The following is a 21,296-nucleotide window of genomic DNA, read 5'->3' on the forward strand; positions in this document are numbered from 1 at the left end:
CGTATCCCATTTGTTTACAATAAAAAAAAAAGAATCGCCCTCTCTGGCCTGGTGAATAAGAGGAGGGTCCTAACCACCAGGTCCCATAAGTGAGGCTAAAAGTCGTACCACAGCCCAGAGAAGCGCCACAGTAACGAGGTCAGACCTAAATGCGCAGAGGCCTTGCCCTGTGCCCGCCATCTCGTGTACCAGCCACGAGGCAGGTGATGCTCTCGTCAGCCATTGTCAGCTGAGGAAACTGAGGTGCAGAGCAACTGAGTGATGACCCAAAGTCCCCAGAGCTGGTAAGGGATGGTGCCAAGACTGGACCCCACTATCGGGTGCAGCTGGCCCTAACACAGTTGCTGCAAGAGCCCAAAAAAGTGAGCGAAGGACCTCTGGGGTGGGTGGGAAGAGGGTTGCCGAAGCCTCTGTGGGAGAGACACGGCTGGGTGTTGAAGGATGTGTAGGAGCCCGCCAGGCAGTCGTCTGTGGTCTGAATGTGGTCTGAATATGGCTTGGTGCCCTCCATGTGCGACAGTATTGGGAGGCGGGGCCTCTGCTGAGCGTGCAGGTCGTGAGGCCTCTGCCTCCTGAATGGGTCAAGGCCCTCTGAGAAGGCTGGCTGAGCGGGTTCACCCTGTCTCGTCCTTCCTTCCACCACGGATGGCGCGCTAGATGCTGGCACCTTGATCGCAGACTTGCCAGCCTCCTGATCTATGACTCCAGGAATGTCTCCTCTATCAATGACCCAGACTCAGGTATCCGGTTCTAGCTGCGCAAAATGGGCAAAGACACAGATCCAAGTTGGCCCAGGCAGACGAAGGCTGGCGGTATCTGGGGCAAGCCGATCCGTTGCCACCATCGTGCCTCTGACCACAGCCCTCAGAGGCAGCAAGGACGTCTGTGGCTCTCACCGCTGCCAGGTGGCGAGACGGTTCCACTCAGTGTGCACGGCTAACTCCACGCCTAGGTAGGGACTGACCGTTGACCAGCCTGGGCCACCTCCATTGGGAGGCTTGAGCCCTGGGCCTGCCCTGAGGGCCCTGGTCCTCCAGCAGGCTAGCCTGGCATGGCCCCCTGGGTGGTGCCAGGTGCCCCACTGGCCAGAGCGAGTCACGTGGCCAACCCAGCCTCGGGGTGGGAGGGCCCCCAAAGGGTGTGAGGGGTGAATGGGGGGCTCGCTTGCAGTCCGTCGCGTGGGGAGTTTGGGGACGTTGAGGCGGGGTGGGGAGGCTGGGTGAGGTTGCAGAGGTCTCTGAGGAGAGGAGCTTGAAGGGACACGGGCCTGGCCCAGGCGACAGCAAGTGGTGACCAGAGGGACTGATGGTACCACATTTGTCCTATGAAAACCAAGACAGCCAGGCCGAGGCACCGGGTCTGTTTCTCAGAAGTCACAGATGGCCCCCAGGATATAATTGGCCTTGGCCTCTGCAGAAAGGTTAATTGCTCAGATCACACAGTCGGAAGCTTCTGGAACTGACAGAGCAGCTCCCCAATTAAGGCCTGGGAGCTGCCGGGCTTTGTCTTCTCTGGTCACTTGGCCAGTCCGTGCAGGGCAGTGGAGGGGCAGAGGGCCAGGGACCCTGCCCTGAGCCATGGGGAGCTCATAGGTCTGGAAGGAGACTCACCAACAAGCAAACACGACAGCCCTGTGACGGCCATCCTGACAGGGACAGGGAGAGAAGGCTCACTGCACACAGGAGTCTGGAGGAACCAACTCCGTCCCTGGCCTAGTGACGCAGGGCTCCAGGGACGGAGCTTGCACAGTGCACTTCCAGCATCTTTGTCTGGCCGCTCAGCCTTCCTGTGTCGGCTGGTTCCCAGGACAGATGCCGGGAACAGGTTAGGAACCCATGGTGGGAGGGGCAGCCCTTTGCCAGCTCTCTCCAAAAGGTCCCAGGACTGGCTCTGATTGGCTCAGTTTGAGTCACGTGCCATCGTGAACCAATCACCGTGGACTCTGGGACGCAGCCCCACCCTGGAGCCCAGCGGGGTGTGCCCAGCGGAGTGTGCCCAGAGGATCCCGGGAGCGAGTTCCCCTCCCCTCAGGGTTGCTGCTGGGCTGGCCCAGGGCACCGGAGGGGTGGTGGAGACAGGGTGTCGGCACCCACCCGGGTCTCTGGAATCAACTGGAGAGAGAAGGGCCCGTTTCACAGAGAGGAAGCTGATCAACAGATCAGGTGCACCCTGGAGAGCTGCTAGGAGGACGTGCAGATGTCACACTGGGGAATGTCCAGGGAGGGCACGCTGGTGTGGCGGGGCTGGGAACTTTCCAGCTCTTCTCTGAGGAACCGACATTTTCACGGAGACCGGAATGGATAAAAGGAGCCAGCCGTGTGAGGATAAAAGGAAGGAGCCTCCCAGAGGGAACAGCCAGGTGCTCCCCAATGGACACACCACTTCTTAACATGTGACCCCACCTCCTGGGCCAGGCGGGGCCACACACCAGCCTTTCTGCCACTGTCCTGGAGGCCACGTGGTGTGTCTGCTCAGAGCCCGGTGGCCAGGGTCCCACTGCAGCCCCCCCCCCCCTTACCTGCAAGGGAACCTGGGAAACAGGGTCGCCAGGCTTCCAAGTGAGAAGTGAATCTTGCTTTTGGAGAATCCACTTTCCCTTTAACCTCTTGGAACTGAGCTCATGTTTGAAAACTCTTTGCTTAATATGCCAGCTTCAAGGACCACCTCAGGGGGATTTTAATCTAAATTTTATTGCTAGTGAAGTTGAATCTACTTTTCCAGGTGACTTTAACTAGGTTGGTTCCTTCTTTTGTGAACTGTCTGGAAACCTAACCTTCCGGGCGCCTTAAAAAACGTTTTTTTTTTTTAAACCTGAAACACGAGGCATTTGAAAGCTACGTTCTCAAAGGACTCCATCCAGTTTGCTTACTCCCTTGGATTCTCTGATCTTTAAAAATACCAAAGGAAATGCCATTTATATTGGCAAAAGCTTTGTGGGTGCCTCCCAGATGAGAGAATAAACCCACGAAGTTAGCGAGTCCAGATATTTTTAGACTCCTCTGCTAGACTGATAAAGCCCAGATCCCTTTGGTCCAGGAGGTCGGGTGGGGACTGGGGGGTTGAGAAAAGATCCCGTCTGCATCCAGAGTCCTAAGGTGGAGAGTCTGAGTGCAAGACAGACCCAGGCGAAATCCTGCGTTGCTTCTTTTCTCTGTCAAGGTGAACGTCTTACTCAGCCCGAGGAAACCATGCATGGTGGCGGGGAAGCCCCACAGGTGGGGCCCTTGCAGAGAAGCCCTCCAAGATTTCTGCTTGGGAACACTTTTTCCCCATTCTTCTGCCCACGCCTCAGAGATCAGCTTGAAGAGCATTTCCCCGCTTTTGTGGTCTGGCTGATAGTGTTTTCCCCCTTCTGTGGTCTGGCCGAGTTGCGTAGGAAGAGTTAAAGAAACGGGATCCTGGGTTGGCGCCGATGCTGTGTGTCCTTGTTCAAATGTCACTCCCTCTCTGGGGTGAATTTTTTACCCTCTGAAAAATGAAACAGAATGGACTCAATATGGGTGGGTTTCTGAGTTCTGGGAAGGCTTGGGAGCTGGTGTCCTGTGGTCCCGCCATTCCACCCACGTGTTGCACTTCATGTGATGTTTGAAAACATTCTAATTTGCTATTGAAGTTTCCAGTTGGGGAGATTTCACTTAAAAATTGGGACTTCTGGTTTCTGTTGAGAACTCATAAGATCCGGCAGCCTTGGGTGCACACTCCCATTGGGTGGGTGCCTCTCCTTGAGTGTGACCCACCAGGTGGCTGTACTTCTGCCTCTGCCTGTTGTCTCCTTGTCCTGGAAGCAGAGCATCAGATCCCACTTGCTACTGTGCTGTGCTTTTATCTAAGGAGGAAAGTAAGAGGTTTCTTGTGTCCATGTTTCTGTCAAAAGTGGTTAAAGCATGTGCAAAGACCCTGGGGTAGGCATGCGTTTTGTATCTTTCTAGATGAAAAAAAGCTTTGGGGAGGCAGGTGAGGAGGCTGGTGAGGAGGGTGGGAGCCGATCCATTAGGGTCCTGGAAAGAACGTGGATTTCATCTTGACTGTAACAGGAAACCAGCAGAGCGCTGGAGGGCTTTGAGGAGAGCGGATTGGATGTACATTCTGGAAGGAGCCCTTCGAATGGTAATAAACACTAGGGGGAGAACTAAGGGAAGGGGCTGGGATTATGAGAGAGGGGTGTTGGTAATCTGAAGTAGTGGGATCAGAAGCCATGGTCAGGAAGTGACATTCAGGCAAACAAGTGAGGGTCAAATGTCAACAGATGAACCCTGGGGGGAGCACTCAGACTATATCCAGGCCGTTGCAGACCCTGTGGGAACAGCATCTCAAACAGGGAACAGCCAGTGCGAAGCCCGAGGGCAGGCACGTGATCCTTCTCCGCTGCTTCCCAGGGATGCTCCGTCTTGCTTGGAGCCCCCTCAACTTTGGTTTCCACCCTCCAGGGGACCCTTGTTGCTTCCCAGGGCCCTCATGGTGACCCCTGCACAGGACAATGTGGACCCCAGCCACTCCTCCTCTGCACAGTAGCTGGCACGAACCCAGACTCCCAGATCTGCCACGTCACTCCCCTGGCCTCGCTGCAGCCTCAGGATCAGGCCTCCTCTGCCTGCTCCTTGCGCTTCACGGTTTGGCTCTGGGTCTGGCTGCCCCAGCTCCTGGGTCCTACTTCCTTGGTCTGGTTCACCTTCCCTAGAACCTTCCAGACTCTCCAGACCTGTTGGAGGTGGCATCTCCCCCAGAAGCCCTTGCGAGTCCCCAGCCTGGGCAGCTGCCCCTCCTCTTGCCCCACAGCCCGGCTTGCCTGGCTCCTGTTGGACCGATGGCCTTGCTACTTTGCTGCTCTGTCTTCTGGTCTCTGCAGATGCCCTGAGCGAGGCCTTTCCCTGCCGCATTCTGACCCTGGCACCAAAGAGCAAAAAGAAAACCGAGATTCCACACACGGGCACTCCCTGGGCCCAGGGCCTGTCCCACGCACTTGGTGGGTTCCTCACCGATGGGGAAACAGGCCTGGCCGATGGAAGTACCTTGCCCAATCGCCCAGCTGGTAGGTGAGCAGCTGGGGCCTGAACCGCTCTGCCCGGCTCCACTGAGAGTCGCTGGGGCGTGAGTCAGTGACTCCAGCGACCACCCCAGCAGCTGCCCTCCTGGCCCCCCTGCTCTGGAGCTTGGACGAGCCTCTGGGCTGCCGGTCCTCAGCCTCAGGACCAGGGACGCCTGGACCACCAGCTTGTCCCAGCCCTGAGGTCAGCTCCCCTGGGCATCAGCCTCCCTGGAGAATCTGCCTCCCTCCCTGAAAATGTTGCCGGACGGTCTGAACCACCGGAGTCCACGGCCTTTTCATCTCTGGGTCCTCATTCCCCTTGACCTTGACCTTGACCTTTAGGCAGTATTCTCACCTAAAGGGGGGGGACTCCCACCTCCTCCAGGCAGCTGCGTGCCTGGGTCTCTGGGGCAGAGGAGTCTGGTTCTCTCACCCACTCAGCGGGTGCGGCATTTCCCCTGATTCAAGCACAGATCAGAAAGAGTTGAAAACCTAGTGCGGCTGTCCTGGCCACCCGCAGCGGCTTCCCCTCGTCGGCCTTGCCTCCGTCATACAGCGTCGTGCCGGCTGTGGTGGCGCACGCTCGGAGGCTCAGGCAGGAGGATCAGGCGTTCAAAGCTAGCCTCAGCAACTTAGTGAGGCCCTAAGCACTCGCAAGACCCTGACTCTAAATAGAATATAAAGAGGGCTGGGGATGTGGCTCAGGGGTAGCACCGCTGGGTTCAATCCCCGGGACCAAAAATAAGAAAATCATAATGCAGTATAGCCACTGTTTACATAGCGCTTACGTTGTCCTAGGTGTCACAGTGACTTAATGTAGGCAGGAGGGTGTGTGCGGGTTATACGCAGGTGCTGTGCTGTTCACGTAAGGGCCTTGAGCAGCCTTGGATTTTGGTATCCGTGGGGGATCCTGGAACCAACCCCCCGGGTTCACCGAGGGGCCACCGTATTTGCCGAGTGTCTCCTGTGACAGGGACGGTGCTGGGCAAGCCGACAACAGCCTGCTGAGGTGGGACCCTCGTGACAGAGGCGGGCAGACCAGACCGGAGGAACCAGTGCCCCTCACATTCCAAGTGACGTCCAGGGCGGGAAAAGGACAGCAGAGAGCAGGACGAAAAGTGCCTGAGGGTCACTTCCCATAATGCACCTGGCCCCTTCCCATACCCGAGGTCAGATTTGGGGACCAGCCCAGGAATCTGCAGTTCAGCCACCACCCCCCGCTGACGGCTGGTTTAGTGGAGGTCCTCAGCCCGGCCGTTCCCGGGTGGTCAGCGGGCAGAACGCAGCGGGCCTAGAACTCGGGTGCTGAACGGCCGTCGGAGGGCTCACCAGCCCCCAGCTGGCAGTTTGCATTTCCCTCTGTGATGCACGGAGGTGACAAATCTCAGCGGGCCTCGCAGCACCTGGGACTTTGTCACCAACAAAATTCACAGACTTTTCCCATTGCTTAGAGGTTTGCAGCTATCTTGAAATATTGATTCCGTCCCTGCGGTTTTGAAGTCGCAGTAGTTATTCAACTCACAGTAGATCTTCTTCTTAATGAAGAAGCATGTGTATTAATATCATACATCTCATTTAAAACAGGTTTTGATAACTCCATTTCTGTTTAATTGGTTCCCTTTGCGATTCTATGTATGTTTTGCTCTGTGCATTTAAAAACAATATTTAGAGAGAGAACCCCAGGCTTTCCCAGATGCCAATGGGGTCCATGACCCAGAAAAAGTGCAGAGGACTGGAGGAAGAGGCTCAGCTAGGCCTGGGTGCCATCCCTACCTCCCCTCGCCAATGCTGTGTGACTTTGGGTAAAACATAGTCCTTCTCTGTGCCTCCATGTCCTCCCCTATAAGATGGAGCCTATATCACCTGCCTCAAATGCTTATTGTCAGGAAGCAGCCAGACACCCGTCAGGACCAGCCGTGCAGTGGGAGCCAGGTTGGCTAGGCTTTGAACCCCAGCTCTGCCACTTCCAGCCAAGGGCTGGGCAGGCCTTGTCACCTGCCTGGGCCTCGGTCTCCTCTCACCTTGAGCAGGGAGATCACTCAGGGCGGGGGGAGGTGACATGGGTTTCTGTCTAGTGCAGCCCAGGCCGCGGCACTCCTGGGCACTGTGACTTGACACATGCCTCAGGTCAGTTTGGGGTTTCCAAATTGGGGACTGGATCCTGTTGGGGCTGGATCCAAGCCCTGGTCCTCTGTGACCCCCGCAGAGCTGGCCACAGGCTGGGTTTGGAGGTGCGACTGGCGCTGTGGCTGCCATCTCCTAGGTGAAGTTGTGGGAGATGGACGGCAGCGTGGTGCTCGGGACCAGGGAGTGGGTCAGAATGCCATCAGCCACAGGGGCACTGCATTCGGCAGAGAGGTCACAGGGAGGCCAAGGCCTCCTTATCCTGGGCAGATGCAAATCCACATCTCCCAGCGGGACCCTCTGCCTGGCTGTCAGGCCCCACTCGAGAGTTATTTCCAGGCCTCAATGTTCTCAGCTGTTACGGGGACAGCTTGCACATAGCGAGGCTTGCCATGAGCTGAGCCTGGGCTTTGCCTCTCTTAATCCTGAAAATCACCTCTGAGATGGAGCAAGAAAAGGAAGCTCAGAGAGGTAAGGTAACTTGCTCAGGGCCACACAGCAGGCCAGTAACAAAGCTGGGTTTTGCACTACTACCCCACAGCAGGTGAGCATCTTCCCTCTTTTCTCCCCTCCATGATGGCCAGCCCCCATCACGTCCGCTGAGGTGTGTGCAGCTGGAATGGAAGCCGGCAGGTATCTAGAAGGCTCATGGATGCAGGGCCTTTCCCAGCATGCCCTGCTGCCTCCTGCCCAGGCTGTGCCATCTCTGCTTCCTCAGCTGCACTCTGCCCGCCCCTCCTGCCTCTCGCTGCTGTCTTGCAGCTGTCGTTCTAAGGGACGCTGCTCGCGCTCTGAGGTTCTCTGGGATGCAGCCCTCAGCTTCTGTGGCGGGGGTGCAAGGGAGGGGTGGAGACTGTGGCAAACCAGAGGAGGGGCGGCTGTCACTCAGCTCCCACCGCCATCCTCCTCCGGGAATGTGGCCCTGGCCTGCCAGATTTGCAAAAGCGTCTTTATTTTCATGTGATTTCCCCACTTTTCAATATTGACATGACATTGAATTCATATTTTTAAGAGTATCACATGTGCCAAGAGAGAAAGAGAGGCAGTGGGAAGAGAGAAAAAGAGAGACAGATGGACAGACAGAAAGGGGGAAGGAAAACAGAGAGAGAGAGAGAAGGCGGGTGGGGGGACAAAACAGGAAAGAACAAAACCAAACAGATCCCAACAGCCGTGCTCAGCCAGGAAGGGAGGCCCAGAGGCAGGAACGCTTGCCCAGGGTGACCCAGCAGGGCTCGTGGGCCCGCACCTAGGATGCCCCTCAGCTCCCACCCTGCCTCCCTGCCAACCTCAGCCCCGACCTGCGGGACCACAGCTTACTTTCAAAGTCAGTTTCTGGATCCTGAAAAGAAAGAAAAATCGCTGTCGTCTGATGCTGAAGGCCAAGGTCACCACGACACATCTCAAATGCTCTGTGCCTGTTCGCAGATTCCAGCAGAGCCATTTCCAAAGAGCACGTCTGCCAGAGATGTTTCTGAATTGACAGGGACCAGAGCCTGCGGAACTCCGGGGGCAAGAAGGCATCGTCGAAACCCGTCCCCACCGTGCACTCGTTTGTTCAGTTGTGACTGGGGAAGAGAAACCCTGCTCCTCTGGGCCCAGTTCGGCGGCCTGACAGGCCACCGTTGGCCAGGGACCTACCAAGGGCTGAGTCACTGGCCCAGCAACCTGTGAGATCAGCCCTGTTGACCCCACTTACAGCCAGAGGGGCTGAGGCTCAGAGGGGTCAGGCCAGGGTCAAGGTGAAACAGATCTGCTTAACCCCAAGTCCAGGTTCTTTCCACCGCATGGGAGTGTGGCAGAGGAATCTGCTTTATACTGGGGTCTCTGGGGAGCACACAGGGGCTGCTGGTCAGGAGAGACTTCCTGGAGGAGGTGGCCTTGAGTGGAGACAGGAAGTGTTAGTTTCCCACTGCTGATGTAACAAACGGCCACGAACCTCGAGGCCTGAAACAGCACAGCTGTAGCCAGTCTTCTGGAGGTCAGGATCCCCAAGCGCATCCTACAGGGCGATGTCAGAGTTGCCTGGCTGTGTTCCTCCCTGAAGGCCAAATGGGGGACCTGTTTCCTTGCCTTTTCCAATTCTAGAGGTCACTCACGTGACCTTGGCTTTTGACCCACTTCCCTCCAACCTCTGCTCCAGTCGTCACATGTCCACCTCTGACTCTGGTCCTGCTGGTCCCCTCTTGTAATTCCCCGTGCAGTTCCACTGGGCCACCCAGACAATCCAGGAGAACGCCCCATCCCGAGACCTTCGTCGCATCAGCAAAGTCTCTTTGGCTATCCGCAGTAGCACATCTCGGACGTGGGTGAGGGTGTGGACGTCTGGGGGCACCCCAAGGGGTGGCGGTGCTGGAGGCGTGGACGAGGGTGTGGCCACGCCCACTCTTCCCCTGTGCTGAGGCTGGGGATCCTCTAGTGGAGGAAAGCCTCGGGAAGACCTTTGAACGTGGAGCTCTTGGCTGCCAGCCCACACTGGGACCGCTCCTGCACCGGGTCTGTCCGGCTGCAGACGCAGGCTCCTGGAGGGTGCTGCTGTGTGGTGTGTGGGCCCCACTTTGAGCCTCAAGACTGCAAACGAGGCTTCGAAGCAGACAGCGATGCAGAAAACCATCACGCCCAGGCCCCACGTTCCCAAACAGCCCAGTGACGGGCACTGGGCTGGCATTCTGTTCCCGAAGGCTCCGACGCCCAGTGTTTCCTACACATCCCAGAATGTACCCGATGTAGCCTCGAGTCTCCAGGATGCCCTCCAGTCAAAGCCTAAAATTTTTCCTGCTTGTTAAAGGAGGATTCTGAGCATTGTGGCTTCGGGTAACTCACTCACCCTCTCTGGGCCTTTGTGGAAAGGACCCGGGATGGGGCGGGCAGGATGACGCTCAGGAAGAGCTCTCAGATCCAGCGAGCTGCTCAGGGCATCTGAGTGGAACCCCTTTTCTTTTCGTCTAACTCTGAAAATTGACACCCTAGGGCCTGGTGCTTGCTAGAGCCCCAGACCCAGGGACAGCTGGGTGACTGAGAGCTTGCGGGGGCCTCTCGGAGTCTTCAGGTGTCACCCTGCGGCAGAGTGTGGGGGTGGACGTGGCTCTAGACATGGACAGGAACAGGGCTGCAAACTCAGACGCTCCTGGGACCAGGCAGAGCGTGGGTGCCACCGGGTGGGGGCTGTGCTGACCTGACAGGTGCCCCGGAGGAGAGGGGACTGTCCCAGCCTGGCCCCAGAGCTGTCATCACCAGGGGATGCGGGTCCAGTATTGCATCCACTTGTTCTGCAAAGAGAGTCCAAAATTCTGGATTTTTATGTGACGTTTCCTATTTTTAAATGTTGATAATGTATTCAGATATTTTTAAAAACACCGTGTGGGCCAAACAAGACGTTCCTGTGGGCTGGATTCAGCCGCTGGCAGCTTGGTAGAGAATTCACTTGCTTCGCTGAGAGGTAAACTGAGGCTGCAGGGGCGGAGGGAGCTTGCCGGGATCTGAGGCTTCAGGGTCCTGCCTGGGGACACGGGGGAGCAGCCATCTGCGGGTCCCCCGTGGCTCTCCCCACCAGCGTCTGAGGGAGCCTCCATTCTGGTGACCCCTCCCCGCTCCTCTCTGTGCCTGACTTGCTCTGTGGCTTGGGCAGGTCCCAGATCCTCCCTGGAACTGGGGTCCTTCCCCTGCCGGAGGGTGCGGGCTCCCAGTCCCTGAAATCCTCCCTGCGGTTCCCCAAGACCCCTGGCCTTTTCCATCCCTGCCTCTGAGCTTCCCGTTGACATTTCACAAACAGCAGCTGTCACCGAGCCATTTCCAGCCCCAGAGGTCTGGTTCGTGTCATTTACATGATTTAACATGCTCGGGACCGGGGGCGTGTCACTGAGCTCTCCGCTGCAGTCACTGCACAGTGACTTATTGATCTGATGTATTAAACTGATGGACTTTTTTTTTTTTTTTTTTTTTGAGAAAAAAATGTTTTCTTTTGAAATACCATTGCATCTTGGGATTCCATGGGACTTTGTGACAGTGCCCCTCCCGTCCCCAGACAGCTGCTAATGGCTGGCAGGCACCTGTTGCAGGCCTAAGGTCTCCCTGGTACATGGCCTTGGAGACTGCAGCTGACACGTGGGTAACAGCTGACCCTCCACACATAGCACTTCTGAGGGCCAGGCACGCTCCTGAGCTCCTGACGCACCAACAAGTCCACTAAGTGGACTCCTGGACCCATTTTTACAGATGAGAAAACTGAGGTTCAGCCAGGGACCAGGGACCAGTCGCCTGCCCTGACTCCTTGCTAGTCCCTGGCAGTCAGGAGTCGGCCCAGATGGAGCAGCCCGGGGCCACTGCCTCCACCTCTGAGCCTCCCCACTGCTTACAGTCGCTCCACAGTTGTGCAGCCAGACTGGACCTGCAACCTCCCGTGATGGCTGTGGGGCTGAGCTGGGGCTGTCCCCTCACAGGGCACACACTAAAGGGTCAGAACTGACCCTACCCAGCCCATCAACCCAAGCATGACAACTCAGTGAATGAGGACGCTCAGATGTGTCAGTGACCCCAGAATCTGATGAAGCTGAGAATTTCCTCTCGCCTAGTGGCCACGTGTCCATCCCAGCACCGCCATGTGTCACTCACCTGCTGTGGTGATGCTGGTGGAACATGCCTACCATGCAAGGCAGTCATGTAAAAGTAGCTTTCAGGCAGGTGCAGTGGCGCACACCCATAATCCTAAGCGCTTGGGAGGCGGAGGAAGGTGGATTGTTGAGGCCAGCCTCCACAATTTAGGAGCAACTCAGTGAGACCCTGTCTCTAAATAAAATATAAAAAAGGCTGGGGATGTGGCTCAGTGGTTAAGCGCCCCTGGACTCAATCCCTACTATCCCCCCGCCCCCCGTCATATCTGATAATGGATAACTATACAACTGTTTCTGGCTCGTGGTGTTTACTGCGTGATGCTCCTCACTGTTATTCTAGAGTACTCTTTCTACTTTTAGAAAAGTTTGCTGTAAACAGCATGCCTTGTGACGGTGGCACAGCCTCATGCATCTCGTGTTTATGCACCTCTGGATTGCAGGAGAGGCCAGGTCACGTGACCGACTCGCCCCATCTCCATGAGCACAAGCCCATGCTTGGCGTTGGGACACCACATCCCACAGCAATGCCGCGCTCAGAATGCGTCGCCATCCTTCAGCACACCCGGCTGGGGTTGAGGGCGGTTACACGTATTTGGGAGTAGCAGTCAGTTAACTTTGCTGGGCACTTCCCGGGTGCCAGGGTGTGATTGATAGGTCTTGTCTTGTCCATTGCTGGCCACATGTCTGTGAAGCCCAGGGACAGCGGGGTCAGGCCTCCACACAAGGTCATTCAGCCAGGACTTGGTCCCCCCCGCGTTTTGGCTCACCCATGGCGCCCTGGCGTCTCTGCGAGGGAGGTCGTTCTTGTGAACCCATCAGTTCCCTCCTGGAGGGTCAGAGTTGGCCTCTCGAAGCTGTTTTTTAAGAAGCTGAAGAGTGCAGGTAACAGGATTAGCTGTGACCCCACGGGTCCTGCACCCGATGAGAAATCATTTCATTTCATTCCTTCTGCCCCTGAAGGTCACCCATTCTCCTCTGTAAATTGAGCCTTTAGTGGCAGGTTTGGGAGACCCGGGACAATCACCTCTGTGATTATGAAGCCTCTCCCAGCATCACCGGGGTGATGCCCCACTTCCCCGCCGGAGGCTGCCAGCCCCGTCCCTCCTGCCTCCCGGTTCACGTGTGCGTGTGTCGGCAGCGCTGACAGCGGTGGGCGGCCGTGCGGCCAGGCGCAGGGCGCTGTTTTCTGGTCCTTGGGTTCCTCTCTCTGCAGGGCCCAGGGTGGGCCGACCTAGCCTCGGCTCCGCTCTCCTCCGTTCTTCTTTGGGTTCGCTCCCCTGTATACATGTGCTGTAAAGAGAGCTGTAGGTGAGGGGGCTCAGATCAGTCACCTGCTCACCTGCCCGCAGGGCGGTAGTGAGGTCCCAGACACACCCTGAGTTCCAGGCGACCCTGAGGCTGCTGGGCGGAGCAGCCCTGAGAGCTGGCTTGGCTCCTGCTCAGGGGACCCAGGTTTCCTGCACCAACAGGAGCCGAGTCAGGAGGAAGGCACAGCCTCCAGGCAGCCGGACTGAACTGGTTCCAGCACTAGTAGGAGAACTCCACCTAGGGGAGCGGGAGGATCTGAGCCCCAGGACTGGCAGTGGGGCGCCCTTACTGCCCAGGCGGGGGGAGGAAGGGGTGGGAGCAGGTTCCAGACCAGGAGCAATTGCAGTGCTTGCGTGAGACCAGAGCACGCTGGGAACGAGGCTCCTCCAATCGGGTCCAGTTGAACCAGCCACAGACCGCACCCCAGGGGACCCACCTCGGGGACTTGGGCACAGCCACAGTGCGCGACATGGAGCCCTCCCAGTGGGTGGAGTGGGCGCTGGTGGCCAGGGCACCCCGGGGCAGAGGTGCAGGTGGGGTGCAGCCCAGGGGCTTGGGCAGGTGGAGCCCCTGTGGCGTCTGCTAACACGCGGCCCCTGGCCCTTCCCGTCAGTGTGGCTGTCCTCGGTCCCCCTCCAGCCTGCCCTCTGGTCCCCACGAGCTTCTCAGAGGCACCTGTTTGGTTCCCGGCCTCCAGCTGCCATCTGCATCCCCTGGTCCCGCCAGCCCATTTGTCCTGTCCCAGCTCAAGCGCCCCCTGGACAGCCCTGCTGGACGTCCCACAGAGAACGCAGGCCCTGAGAGTCCAGAGCAGCCCCCTCCCTGCCTGAGGTCCTCCCACCCTGGGGGAGAATGTCCCTTCCACTCAGGGGTCTGTGCCCAGAAGCATGGCCACTCTGCTGCCCCTGGCCTGGCCGCCAAGTTTCCAGTCTGCGGTGGGAGAGGACACCCCCAGGGTTTTCAGGTTCAGCCACTTGTCTTCAGCTTCGAGGTGGCCACAGCCCGTCTCCCTTCATCTTCAGCGTGGGGAGAGCTGAACACCCGGCAGGGCTCCCGTCGCCGGGTTCCTTCTGTCCACTCTGTGTCCCCCGAGCAGACTGCTCCCCCTGCAGGGACCCTCGCAGCCTCCTCACGTGCCTGTCAGCCCAAGTCAAGCCCGGCCTCCCCGCAAGGCCTCTGAGGTGCTCGCGATGGCCTTCCCTTCCTCTGGCCTCCTGCTTCATGCTGGTGGCCGGCAGTGCTTGGGATGGCTGAACCAAGGGGCCGCTGCACCCCACTCAGGGGCCATCCTGCTCCCCAAATTCTGGTTTAGGAGTCCCTTGGGACTCAGGGATCAGGGCAGGTGGGGCAAGAATGCGTGTCCCTGGGCAGCCCTGGGAAATACCCAGCATGAGAGCTTCCACCGAGGTCCTTTGTCCCCACACCCAGAAGGGCCACCACGACCCTCAGAGAGCAGGAGGTCATGGCTGCCATGGCCACTCCCTGCTGCCAGCTCCCTCCCTCCCTGCCCAGGATGGCCTGGGTTTGGATCCAGATGATGCACTGCCCAGCAGCTCACCCCTCCGAACCTCATCCGCATCTGTAAAGTGGGCGCCCCTGGCTGGTCGGGAGGGCATGAGAGAAGAACTCGTGCATGCTGGTGTCTCGGGGGTCACGGGTCCCCGGGAGCGGCCTGAGAGGAGGGTTTGTGTACAGGTCTTTGCTGCCGGGGACACTGTGCGGGAGCTGGGGACGTGTGCAGGACAGGGGTGGAGGTGGTTCATGACGGGAACCAGACAGCAATGATTTCCCTGGCACCAGCCAGGCTAGCATGACCACGGGGGCAGCGGGCCTGGCCCTGGAAGGGAAGCGGCCATGCTGGGAAGAGACGGGGGACCAAGCTGCTGCTCCATGGTTCTGCAGGGAGGGATCAGGTCCGGTGGGGCAAGAATGCGTGTCCCCAGGCAGCCCTGGGCAAACCATGGCCTGCTCAGTGTCGGCTCCATCTTCCCTGCGGGGCCGGGAAGACATCACTGCTTCAGGGGACAGTTTCGGTCCCCTTGTGCGGTGACCTGCCTGCTCCTGCTGGTCCCGGACTTGAGATGAACTTGGAGAGACAAAATGGAATTAGTGAGGACAGTGGCCAGGTCCTCCCTCAGGGGCCCGGTTACGGTGGGGGCCCCTCTCAGAGCTGCCCCAGCCACAGCCACAGGACAGGGCCCCACTGGTCATCCAGACTGGTGACAGCCCAGAGAGGGAAGCAGAAGTTCCCAGGCACTTTCTGAGCCAAGATGGGCAGAATGGGCTCCAGTCGCCCAAAAACAATTCTCCAAAGACTAAAAATACCGAAAAGGGTGTCCAGGAGCGTGGCAGGGGCCAGCACGGCCATCAGCCCGGCACTTGGTAGCCCCTCATGGTCGGTCTTTCTTTCGATCGCTGCCGCCACCGTCAACTCAACCACAGTGACAATCATTACTGCTGCCGCGGTCACGGATGCCCACGCGTGGGGTGGGCTGGGACTTTCAAACCGACGCGCCAGAGCCCAGCGAGAAGACAGGGAACGCATCTAGCCAGGCAGCAGGAGCGAACCGCCATCCCAGCTGCCGGGCGGGGCTCGTGCTGCACCCTGCAGGGGGTGGGCAGGGAGCGAGGGGCTGGCGGGAGGCAGCGGCCACACGGCCACCCTGGCGCCTGCTGTCCCTGGGTCACACCCCCCCAGGTGGCACCATCCCTCATCCCACCTGAAGAGCAGAGCTGGACCCTGCTGCCAGGGCAGGCGGGAGGGACGCCTGGCCGGGGCCCTGTGGGCTGGAACCAGGCTCGCCCGGAGGCGGGCACAGCTGAGACGGGGCGGTAGCTGCAGGGTGAGGCTGCGGGGTGGGGGCCACAACCCGCCGTGGGCAGCCACCTCCTGGCACGGCTCTGCTTCCCCCACGTCCCTGCCTCCTTCCCGCTGCCTCTTGGGCCCTGGGCCAGCGAAGGGCCTCGGAGGCTGAGTGTGCGGTGCCAGGGAGCGTTTTAACGGTGCCCGGGCTGCCAAGAGTGCATTATTCTCCTACAGAAATCCAAGGGATGCTCAGGAGATGTGATATTTTTGTAGCAAGAAGAAAAAGAGAAAGAGAAAAGTTGCCCCAAACTCTGAAAGCCCCATTTGTTAGAAATGATAGTGGGTGTTTCAGAATCTGGGTTTTTTCTTTAGAAAACAGATGGGGACCTAGAATTAGCTGTTTGTTTGCTTCATTTAGTAAATAGTATCTACTGGATGCCCCTGGGACGTTTCATGTAGAAAGAGGCGACCTGGGTAAGAACAGAGGCCACAAAGGACACTCTTGGTAGCTCCAAAGAACAGCAAAACTGAAAGTGGTAGAAATTCTCCCTCAAGCTGATTTAGGCAAAAGAACAGGCAGCTTCAGGCATGGCTGGATCTAAGGCCCAAACAATGTCATGAGGAAACAAGCCCCCTCCATGACCTGGCTTGACTTCTTTGACATTTACCTCACTTTCAGGAAGGTTCTTACACCAGGCAATTCAGTTAGTTCCATCCTTACTTCCTTCCAGCCTCAAACTTTGCAGAAAGAAAGGGCTTCTCTTTCCTGCTAGTTTCTGCAAAAGTCCTGTGACCAAGTCTCATTAAACTGACTTGGGTCACGGACCATCCTGACCAACCAGGCCTGGTCCACAGTCGCTTCTCTAAAGCACGGGCCTTGTTTGAACCACATGGCTGTGTGGCTTGCACAACCAGCTACACAGGTGTGTCTCCAGTTCCATGTCCTGTCTCCGCTTGAGTCCCAGGACTCTTACGTGTGCCCACAGTTTCATTTCTCACTCCTGAATCTGTCTGGGTTCTCCACCTCCCTCAGTCGAGGGTCCCTGAGCTCCATCTCCAGCCCACTGGATACATCCCCACGTTGTCCTCCCATAGAAGTACTGTGAATACACACATTCGAGCACTAATTCTGAGATCTTTACATTGCTGTATAGCTGAATCTTCCAGAAACACAAATAAAATACCCACTGAGGCACAGAGAGATGCATTCCTGAGCTCAAACTGGGGTTTGAGAGACATGGAGCTATGATGGCTAGACAGGAGCCAGGTACCCAAAACTTGGAGCCAGGGCATGTATTAGTAGCACCTGAACAACCTGGACTAGAAGAAAGGCTGTAGGAAGAAAAAGGAATAGTAGTGTGGAGCAGGGGGAAGAGCAGATGCCCCCCTGAACTAGGTGGCAAATGACAGCAACCCAATCTGGGCCCGTATTGGGGAAAGGGAGCCATGCTCTCTCGGGGAAGACAAAATTTGAATAGGTAAACCAGTAGAAGGGCTGGAGTAGAGCTGGCCTTCAGGAATGGCTGGAACCAGGTGCTCACATGATCTGAATGCTCCAACTCTCATCTGAGCTTCTCTCTCCTGGTCTGTCTCTGTGGTTCCCTGCTCAGATTCCTAGAGAAGGGCTTTGATTGGTGGGTTTTAGGTCAGATGATCAGACTGGATCAATCAGCTGTGCCCAGGAGGGCACGACAATACAGAACATGGCAGCTTGGTGATCACCAGGTTGAAGTCGCGGGGATAGCAATGGCAGTTTCTAGAAAAAAGTGGGAAAGGACACAGGGCAAATAAAGCTGCAGGTGTCCCTGGAGGGCAGCTGATGTGTGGGTGTGACTCGGGTTCTTAGAGCTGCAGGTAACAGAACCTCCGCCCACTGGTTAGTGCTGGGAACGCGGTCTCCTGTAAAGCCCAGGAGGGAAGCCCTGGGTCTGCAGGTGAGCGGCCAGCGAGGCCATCGCCCCGTCTCTGCTTGTAGCCCAGCCCCAGCCACTCCGCAAGCCACGTTGCCCCAGGATAAAGGCTCTTCCCTGGAGAGGGCGGCCGCGGGTCCCTCCCTCCCTCCCTCGGAGGGCCCTTCTGCGCAGACTGGCCGCCCGGCGGCGTCGTGGGGGGCAGTGGCGGCGAGCCGCGCGCACCTTCATCCCGCCTCTGCTCTGCCCGCAGGGGTGCTGTGGCTGTCGGTGGTCTCCGAGGTGCTCTACATCCTCCTGCTGGTGGTCGGCTTCAGCCTCATGTGTCTCGAGCTCTTCCACTCCAGCAGCATCATCGACGGGCTCAAGCTCAACGCCTTCGCGGCCGTCTTCACGGTGCTCTCAGGTAAGGCGGCCGGCCAGGGGCGCCGGGTGCCGCAGCCCGGGCGTCCTCTCTGACGCGGCCTGTCGGGCCCGGCCGCGTGCTGGGCTGAGTCCTGAGTTATGGCCTTGAGCCCAAGCCGGCAGTTCCGGCCCTGAGCTTAACCCGTGAGGGAGAGGGGTGCATGAACCCCAGTGTCTTTAGCAGACCATGCTGGGCAGCTTGGTGATGGGCAGATCCCCGGCACAAGGGAGAGAGGAGTTTTACAGTGGGCCATGGTGGCTTTCATGGGGCTGGGGTTGTGGCTCAGTGGTAGAGCAGGTTCCCAGGATGCATGAAGCCTGGGTTACACACACACACACACAAATTAGAAGAAGAGGGAGCAGGCCCGTGGTTCACACCTGTAATCCCAGCCATGTGGGAGGCTGAGGTAGGAGGATCTCAATTTGGAGGCCAGCCTGGGCAACTTAGTGAGGCTCTAAGCAACTTAGAAAAACCCTGTCTCAAAATTAAAAAAAATAATAATAATAAAATAAGGGGCTGGGGATGTGACTCCGTGGTAAAGGGGCTCTGGATTCAATCCCTGGTACCAAACCATGAAGAAGCAGCAGAGGGTGCACATCAGGGAGGAGGACGCCTTGACCTGTCCTCGTGGAGCACAGAGTGGGGCCCGACCATCAACCACAGGAGCTGGAGGGCAGCACAGGGGACTGGACTGCGGGCAAAGGCAGGGATTCTGGATGGTCACCTGCGTCGCGCCACCAGAGAGGTGGAGCCAGAGACCACCAAGAGAAAGCCCTTGGATTCAGAGGCCTGCTGCCCAGGGTGGTGAGGTCCAGGGCGTAGGGGGTTAAACCGGGAGGGTGCCAGAAGGGACTCAGGGCGCCGTGAGCGCTACTCCAGGAGCCCCACGGCAGTGGGCTTGGCCTCGTGAGGCGTCTGTTCCTCTGAAGAGCCACGCGTGGACTGAGTTTCCATCCATCCAATAATCCCCTCTTCAGGCGTCGAAATGACTCTAATGAAACCAGGAGGATGGGGCTTCTGGTGGGGGACAGTGGCCCCTCCTGAGGCATGGCTGTGGGACAGAGGGTGCAGAGCAGACCCAAGAACTCACAGCGTAGTGGCAGAGCAGAAGCGCGGGACAGTCATTCCGGGTGGCAGATCTGACTCCCCATCATGTCATGTCATGACGTGGTGACGGTGGCCCTCAGCCCCATCCCCAGCTGCTCAAGGCTGACAGCCTATTTCTTCTCCTTTTTTCATCTTTTATTCGCACATCCAGCATTTGGTGAAGGCCCCCAGGCAAGGTGGGGCACCAGGAGGGCAGCCTTTGCGCGGAGGCTCGGAGATCAGGCAGAGTTTGCTCTGGGGGCAACTTGGAGGGAGTGGCACAGGCAAAGCCTAGTGAGGAGCAGATTCTGAAGTTCAGTAAGACAGGAAGGCAGTGGGTGGGGAGAGGGGTGCTGAGAGGTAGGGCTGAGAGCTGAGGGAGGGTCTTGATGTCGCAGAGGTCTTCAGATTCCAGCAGGCCGGCAATTGGGAGCCATTGAGGAATTCAAGGGGTGAGCAAGGGGTGACGTGGCCAGGTTTGCATTTGGGGATGATCCTGCCGTGCAGACGCAAGGATCCCCAGAACTGGGGGACTGGTTCTGGAGTGGTGATTAGGGGGAACAGAACAGGGGCAGCTCAGAGTCCCCAAGATTCAGAGAGTCTGTGAACCTGGATGGGGAATAAATGACACCTTTGTTTCTCTGGGTAGATGTCAGTTGGTATTTCCATCAGCACCACAGTGATGGCGCGGGATGCAGCCACCAGTGGGGACCATTCCTCTCTCACACTACCGCTCTGAAAAGCACTCCTTCAAAAACATAATGCTTGTTAGAGCTTCCACTGAACCTTGTTTAATATGCTTCCAGAATAGCCGTGTATTGCCACCCAACAAATCTGAGTATTTTACTAATTCTATTTCACTATAATTGGCTTCCTTTGTAATTTATGCCTGTTATTTGACGCCACTGGAAACATTATTCTGGGAAGGGTCCAGGTGGCTGAAGACCCCCAGATCTGCTGACCCACTGTCTGGGGCTGGGTTGAGCAGGGGGCTCACCATGGTGGGGAATGTAGGCCAGAGCCAGCCTGCGGGGGATGCCAGTCGGGTGTGCTGTGCCTGGGGCATCCTGGCCCAGGTCAGCTCCTTCATCCCTTCTCTTCTTTCCTTCCACGAAGCATCAAAGAAGCCCCTTCCTGGTCCCGAGCACCCAGCCTTCCCCCTCCACCCGCTACTCCAGTCACAGAGCGTGGTTGTGGCCGAAGGCAGCCATGGCAGGCTCAGCTGTGCAGCAGCACCTGGTGGCTGGGGAGCTGGGGACTCGTCCCTCTTCCTCCAAGGGTTTGTCAAAGTTTTCACCCCTCAAAAAAAAAAAAAAAAAAAAATCCAGTTTTCCTCCCAATGGGGACTCTGGCTGCTAAAGTAAATAAGATCATCTCCATAATTCTACGCGGATAAACAATCCAGGGCTCAGGGAGGTTAATGGACTTGCCCAAGGTCACCCAGCTGGTTCATTGTGGAGCTGGGATGACCCCCACAATGGCGGCTCCAGAGCCCTGCCTCTCCCCGCTGTACGGCGCCACAAGGTGTAAGGGCCTGTGGAAAACGGGCCTCACTGAGAAGTAGGTAGCCACAGATGAGCCCATGGGACCCGACGAGCACGTGGCCGGGGGCGGGGCTTGGATTCCTGCCGCGGAGAGAGGCCAAGAGGGAGGAGGTGGGCTTTGGGGGCAGCTGTCTGACCTGCAGGGCCAGGAAGCCGGAGTTGGGTGCTGCTGAGAACAGGGGGCGGTGCCCTTGGGGTGGGCGTGGCTTCCGGCGGGCTCCGCGGCCGGGAAGGGCTTCTGTCCCGGAAGGCGTGGGCCGGCGACTGGACAGCAGCCAGCCACGGAAGCCAGCTGGGGAGCGCCTGGGTTCTGCCATCTGGTGGACCAGCTCAGCCCAAGGTCAGCGGCTTCTGGAGTGGAGGAGAAGCAGAGTGTGGGGCAGCCCTTACTCAAACCAGTTATTAGGATTAATGAGTCAAATCAACCAATTTGCTGGGTTAATCACAAAGGCCGCCCTGGCTGAGCCGTGGCAAAGGCT

The 21,296-nt window shown here is 57.9% G+C and overlaps 1 protein-coding gene across 3 annotated transcripts in view; it reads left to right on the forward strand.

Annotated features, from left to right (window-relative positions):
* Positions 1-21,296, forward strand: part of Gsg1l (GSG1 like) — a 193,967-nt gene that overhangs the window by 107,254 nt on the left and 65,417 nt on the right. For all 3 annotated transcript variants that reach the window (XM_047533803.1, XM_047533804.1, XM_047533805.1), the window contains one exon: positions 18,035-18,187. In XM_047533803.1, the coding sequence (XP_047389759.1) occupies positions 18,035-18,187 (153 nt within the window). The remainder of the gene's footprint in view (positions 1-18,034; positions 18,188-21,296) is intronic.

This window comes from Sciurus carolinensis, chromosome 18 (genome assembly GCF_902686445.1).
Source record: "Sciurus carolinensis chromosome 18, mSciCar1.2, whole genome shotgun sequence".
NCBI classification, from domain to species: domain Eukaryota; kingdom Metazoa; phylum Chordata; class Mammalia; order Rodentia; family Sciuridae; genus Sciurus; species Sciurus carolinensis.